Source organism: Papaver somniferum, chromosome 8, assembly GCF_003573695.1.
Source record: "Papaver somniferum cultivar HN1 chromosome 8, ASM357369v1, whole genome shotgun sequence".
In the NCBI taxonomy this organism is placed as follows: Eukaryota; Viridiplantae; Streptophyta; class Magnoliopsida; order Ranunculales; family Papaveraceae; genus Papaver; species Papaver somniferum.
In genome coordinates, this window is record NC_039365.1 from 34,606,719 (window position 1) to 34,614,150 (window position 7,432).

At 36.8% G+C, this 7,432-nt stretch overlaps 1 protein-coding gene across 1 annotated transcript; it reads left to right on the forward strand.

The window, feature by feature from the left end:
* On the forward strand, positions 1–636 carry LOC113305383. Its single transcript, XM_026554430.1, has one exon. It carries the CDS (start codon positions 1–3, stop codon positions 634–636), a length of 636 nt encoding a protein of 211 aa, XP_026410215.1.
* Positions 637–7,432: the final 6,796 nt, after the last annotated feature.

The window sequence follows — 7,432 nt, forward strand, 5'->3', positions numbered from 1 at the left end:
ATGCAACAACAAGTGAATCTTAATCAGAATGCACCTCCTCCCCCTCCACCACCTAATCAACGAGCTTTGTTAGTTAGAAGGTTTAGTGAACAAAAGCCCGATTCCTTTAAAGGTAGTCCTGATCCACTGGTCGCTGAAGATTGGATAGATAAGATTGAGAAAATATTCACCCTATTAGGCGTGAATGACGAGGATAAGCTGGATCTTGCTGTTTTTAAGCTTGAGGGTGAGGCCACTCGCTGGTGGGACTTGACTCGTCGTTCTAGGAATGACGGTCTGTTTACCTGGGTAGAATTTCGACTCGCCTTCCTAAATAAGTACTTTCCACAAACTGCACGAAACCAACGCATGATCGAGTTTATGCAGTTGACTCAAAGAAATATGACCGTAGCACAGTACCAAGCCAAGTTTGAAGAACTTTCTCGTTTTGCTATTCATCTGGTGGAGAATGAAGAGCTGAAGGCTTTTAAGTTTCAGGAGGGACTTACACCTTCAATTAAGGGTAGGTTGTCTATTTTGAAGATTACCTCTTATAATGAGATAGTGGAAAGAGCGATGATTGCTGAGAGAGACATTGAGGAAGCGACATGGGAATTAGAGCCCGAAATGCGGAGCAAATATCCTGAACTTTTCTAAGATAACCTCTAAATTTCGTGACGAAATTTCATTTAAGGGGGATAGAGCTGTAAAGCCCGTCCCAAATTTCAAGGGCATTTTTGTCATTTAGTATAAGGGTAGTTTTGTCATTTCATGAAATAAGGGTAGTATATTCTTTTCCTGAAATGATATTGCAGTAACATGTGGTTTTATCCTCTTTGATTTTTTGTTGTAGTTGTACGGCTATGGATTTTTTCTAATGGGCCTAATAAGTATTAGTCATTTTTATTCAAAGGAAATCTTGTTAGTTCATGTGTTTAGTCAATCTATATTAAATTGTGGAAATGACTCTTTCCGAATTATATGACATAACTAATTATCATTTTCTTAAAATTTTAATATTATTTCATTATGCCTTAGTCTTTAGGTTAATAGTAATGTATTGAGCACTTGTCAGTTTTGCCTTGGGTAGAGTTAGAGAACATTAGCCTTATTAATTTGTGATGACTAAAGATATATGTTAACATGCTTCGTAGAATGATTGGGAGCCGGTGGACCTGGTTACGGGAGTTAGCTTAATTAATTGATCATGTTGCCACTTCTTATTTCTGTGTTGTTTGTTAGATTAAGGACTTCTTAGTGGAAGGGAAATAACTGACTAGGAACGTGTCCATGGACATACATTTTTTATTATTTTTGTTTTGGCTTTTCATCTTACTACATGTCTTAATATAATTGGTTAGCACTGGTCAACTTGTTGCGTGTCCAATTGCTATTGGATCTTAATTAGATCTGTGGTCTAAGCACATTTACTTCGGATCGAGTTACAAACAGAGTAGACATAACAGCGTGCGGATTGTTTGGCTAGGGTTGACAAAATTTTCGTATAAAGCCACTGCTTTTGGTAAACATCTGTTCTTTTCCCATCCTGTAGTCAGATAAAATATCATAGAAAAAAATAGAAAACTTTGCCTCATGAAGAACTTGCGGCGGTGCTCTGCATAGGAACACTTTGCCATATACATCTTAGATACATCGTGAGAAGAGAAAAACGTTAGTGGTGGATTTGCGAAGCTGGGGTCTCTTTGTATCGGCGATTTGGATCTGTTTTTATTTAGGATTATTTGCTAGCGTTTGAGGTAGGCGCAACACAATCAAAAACCTTCTTTTATTTAAGTTTCTTTTAATTAATTTTATTTTGTGAGTTTTGATTCATATATGAATGATAATCGATGTTGTGAGTATGATTATGTATGTTGGGCTGCGGTCCATAGATTGTGATTCTTAAAAACAACTATGATGGGATACGAGATATCCTTGGGAACGGTTTTGTTCCCTAAACCCACGTGGGGCTCCCTAGGGCGAGCGGATTTGATGTGATTGATTTGATTGTTCTTATGGATGTGGTGTTTCCATGTATTTGTGATGCTATTAACCATGCTAGTTGTTTTAAAAAGAATTGAAAATGTTTGATAAAATGTTTTGTTGCTTCTTTTCCTACTGGGTGTCACAACTCACGTCGTTTAATGACAAAAAATTCCATATTTAATGGCACCACAAGGAGTTAATGGCGGAAAAGCGTAGAGATCGGTTTTGGTGCTATTATTAGTAGTTTGCATAGGATTTATGATTGGGATTGTAATAAAATATCATCAACTCTTTTAGATGATTTAATTAGTTATTTAATTGGTTATTAAAGCTTTAAATATTATTGGATTAATGTATAACCAAAGAAAACAATGCTTTGCTTAGACTACTCTATTTGATTGAATAATGGAAATTTCTGGATCATGTCAGTTTGACTGTCTATCATAATTATTATATAATACTTTTTTGTCTCATTTTTTTTTTGTTACATGTAAAAATCTCTCAATATGTACATATAAAAATTTCATATTTTTCGGAGTTCCATAAGTATTTCTAAATCAATTTTTTTCACTGTACAAGGATCAGACGTTTTCTGTCAGATTCAATTTTACTGAAGTTGTCTATTTTTTTTAAATATTCTATATCATGATTTAGCCTTTAGAGTCTACTGAAAACTTAAAGATGGTTCTTTTATCTTTTCATAATGATCGACCAAAGAAAATTTGAAGTTGTGAGTGAATTGATATGATTTTTCTAAAACGAATCGTCACTGTTGTACGTTTCTGCAGTACTGGTCAACTACTCGTTTGACTATGGTCAAAAGGTATTTAAGATAAACTAAAAATCCTAGAAATTTTATTACTGGATAGGAGATAAGTTTGGATTCAGAATATATAATTATAATAATTTATGGAATCGTATTGGACTCAGTAAAATTATTTGAGTGACCTGGCGTCAGTTTCTGTTTTATGAATCTTTCTTAAAAACGTAATTATTTTGGATTTAATCTGGAACTTTTAACGGTGAAATTAATTTTTCTGATAAAGTATATTTCTTTAGGGTTCATGTAAATTAAAAATCACGTCAATTTAACGGTTAGATGTTCCGAAAAGAATTTTTATGTATCCGCTGCAACAGAATTTCTGAATTAAACATAATTAAAGATTAAACAAAGATTTAGTCGTTTGGACTTGGGCCAAGCATGGAAGTCAGGGCCTGATATTTAAGGTAGCATTTTGGATTTTTGGTTTTGGATTTGGGTTGAAATCCAGGCCCGAAATTTGGGTTGTTACAGTAGGTCTTGTAGGAGCACCAGTACCTATCTTTTTCTTCATCTGGGAGACATGAAACACATGATGGATCTTGGAAGAAGCAGGAAGGTATAGTTTATAGGCTACTGCATCTATCTTACTCACAATGCAAAAGGGACCATAATATCTTGCTGATAATCTGAAGTTTCTCCTTACTGCCAAGGATAATTGCCTGTAACGTTGGAGCTTTAAATAAACATGATCTCCCACATCAAAAGTCTTGTTAGTCCTCTTCATATCAGTAAGTTTATTTCTCCTTTCCTGAGCCTTGTGCAAAGATTCCTTAAAAATATCCACCATAGCTTTCCTGTTTTGCAGATATTCTTCAACCACTGCCACCGAAGTAGTAAATTCGGGTGGAATGGCCAGATATGGAGGTGCATAACCATACAGAGCTTGGAAGGGAGTCATTTTGATGCTGGTATGATAATTGGTGTTGTACCACCATTCTGCTAGAGGGAGCCAACTTGTCCACTGTTTTGGTTTGTGTCCTGTCATGCACCTAAGTAGCTCTCTACACATGCATCGACTCTCTCTGTCTATCCATCTGTTTGAGGATGATAAGTTGTGCTGAGATGAAGCTTAGTGCCTAAGGCTCTGAATAATTCTTGCCAGAAAGAATTTGTGAAGAATTTATCTCTGTCAGAGACAATTGAAGAAGGCAAGCCATGTAACTTAAAGATGTTTCTTAAGAACTCTTGAGCTATAGTGATGGAAGTGAAAGGGTAATTGAGCGAAATAAAATGGCCAAACCTAGTGAACCTATCCAGAACAACCAAGATGACATCTTTCTTGTTGGATTTGGGTAGGTCTTCAATGAAGTCCATAGTGATATGCTTCCATGCTTGTGTAGGAATAATAAGTGGTTGTAGAAGACCGGTTGGGTGTAAGTCTTGAAGATATGAAGAAGCAAGGAGCTACAACGACAACAATCATCCTTCCACTTGAGGTTAGTGATATTTGACTTGAACCGTTTCATTCCCTAACGTATCTTTCAAGTCATGCATATTGAAAACATAACTGCGAAACATATATGAACTCTAGATAGACATAGTATTAAGGAATACAATACGAGGTTTATTGCTTAACCATTAAACTTTGTAGATAAGACATCACCATAATCATTTGAATGCTATTGTGATTATGTATGGGTATGAGGTGAGGATTTCATCCTAGGGAACAATGTTTACATGTGTTCTAAGGAAGTAAGTTCATAAACTTGTTTGTGGACCAAAAAGGAAATTGCCAGGAGTTATTGGTTTTGTTATTCATTGCGTATCTTATGAACAACCAATATGTGTGATAGAGTATAACCGCTCACAAATTGTTGTGTTCTTGGTAGAACTATTTAAAAATTCCTGACTTTTGTATCGGTATAACTTTTATTAGTAAAACCAATCTTAAGTAATCACCTGTGCTATGATCGGATTATGTCTTCCTTGGGGAAAGGAAACCGATCCTAGTAAGGTAAAGGGAACAGATCCTTGTAAGGGAAAGGGAACCGATCCTAGTAATGAAAAGCGAACCGATCCTTGTAAGGGGTGCAGTACATCAAGGGGAACCGATCCTTGTATGGGATGTATCAAGGTTTATAGCAGAAAGGGGAAACGATTCTGTGGACATGTGCAACACATATAAGTTAGATACCATATATATGTGGGGAACCGATCCTAGTACCTAGTCAACTGAATCCTTGGGAAGCTAGTGTGACTATGCGTAGTACTCACATGGAAGTAGAACCGAAACTTGTTTTGATAGAACCGTAAACCCATGATTGTGATTGAATGTTGGTTTGATCAATCACATAGTTCTTGAAAGTCAGATGAACCAATTCTAAACTTGTTTGAAAGTGTGGAAAATCGGTTTCAAGGTTGTAAGTGTGAAATAGAACTTACAAAGTAAAGACGTCGATAAACTTTGAACACGTGTTGTGAATGTTTATTTCTATAATTGTTCAAAGATATTCCTTAATGGTTAAGGGAAGAGAATCCCAGGATCGAAACATAAGTAAGTTAAGAATCTTTTAATTAAGGTTATTAATTTCACTTTGTAGGGAAATTACAGAATTAGTAATGTGCATTTACTAATTAGATTTTCCGAGAGATTTCGATTGTTATTTTTTGACAGAGCGTTTCCAGGAATTATGGAAACCGAATTTGTGCTTTAATGAATGTCTTGAGAATATTTTCGTTTTTGGAAATTCCTTGGTGTCCAAACTTCCTTGTCTATAAATACACGAAGTTTGCCTTTCTAGCAAACTAATCCTTCGTAACAACAGACTTCCTCTTTTGTCTTTGTTACTGGTGTAGTGATGAGTGCCAAATAATGTATATATTTATCCCTTTTTGTTGGCATTTAACTCATCTTTTGTGCAGTAATTCTACATTTTATCCCATATTCTGTATTTTCATTGTTTTCAAGAATAAATATTTTTCTTACTTAATTTTGCATTTTTAGGTAATAAATAAAGTCTGGATGACTTGCGGAGCGGAAAAGAGTTGAAGAGTAGTGAAAAGCCGGAAGAAATTACGCAAGGAAGCCGCAAAGAATGGTGCGCACAAGTCCAAAAAGCTAGGAATGGGCTCAAGAAGGAAGAATTGTTCTTGAAGAAGATATGGGCTTGGCATACCCAAGGCCCAAAATCCTTACCCAAACCCATTTTCTATATCCATACCCGCCTCCATTCTCAGCCGTTAGATCGGATCCAACTCATCATCCTACGGTCGCTCATTCATAGAGCATCAAAATCTGAAGTCTCTATCAAACACCACAGCGCTTAAATTCCAAGCCTTCAGATTAAATTGTAGTTGAATCCAACGGTCGCTTCTTTGTCTGCGCATCAAATCTCGATACTTCCGCTTAACACTACAGTACCTAACATCATCTAACACCGTTGACTTCGTTGTGTTTCAAGATCCAACGGTTGCATCGATTCATCTCTCATCTCACCGTTAGATCTACCAACCATCTTCGCATCCCGCAGCTCAGAGTCACAGAACATCAAAATTTGATGAAGCCGCTTAACACCCGAGTACCCAATACCTATACCCCATCGCCAAACAGCCCCTTCTTCCCATTCTATCGACCTCCTCCTTCTTCTCCATCCCTCTGCAGAACCACCACCACCTTCTCCACCTGCTCTGACTCCATCACCAACTCCTCTACCACCACCACACCTCCACCATCATCACCCCTACCTTCCTACAACTATTACCCATCTTTATAGCCCCCTAATTCGTCAATTTCTCCCCTGCCGAAACCCTAGGTGAATGGTTGACGAATTAGTGAAGCTAGAAAGAGAAATTGAAGGCATGGGAAGGAGCAGAGAAGGGAGAAGAAGCATGGGTTGAAGACGGACTCGTCTTATCACGTTTGGTAAGCTCGAAAATCAAAACCCTAGTCTACTGTCAATTTGGGGATTTTTTGTGTAGAACCCTAATTGTGCTTGTAACTATAAATAGATACTTTGGGGTGTGAAATTGGCTTATGCCTGGAATATCCGGCGTCCAGGACTTTCATGTTCTGTGTAATTTCAGTTTTCTTTTACAATCTTTTTGTTCACTGTTTCTTCCATTTTTATGCCCTGTTCATGTTTATCTCACTGCTAAGTTAACTGTTAATGTTTATATTTGTTGTTTTCTTTAATTTCATGTCATGTTTATAGCTAGTTGTTTTGTTTAATCCATGTTGTTATAGTCTAATTCTAGGTTTATGTTAGTTTTAATCTCATGTGAATTTCATTTTCAATTTTCCTAGTGCATGTTCCTGTTGATGTTTGTGTTCCATGTAATGTTAATGTACCTGTCATGTGATACATGTGAAGTGATGGAATGTTAGGCTAGAAGCCTTGAAGCATTGTGTTGATTGAGCATTGGGGAGAAACTAGTGTTCACTAGTGACTGTGAGCAAACTAGTTCTCTTCCCACTCTAGTAGTATGCCTAGGCTCACCATTTCACCTTCACCATCTCCCCTGCCCTTGGCTTAGGCCTTGGTTTACTTCCATTGTTCTTGTAGTTTCATTGTACTTTCATATTTACTTCACTGTTACATTGTGTTTACTTTTCCTCATTCCTTCACTGCCACTGTTTTACTTTCACTTGTCCTTCATTTTGTTTGCTATTTTCTCCTGCTGCATTCACTGCCTTGTTGTGCTGCT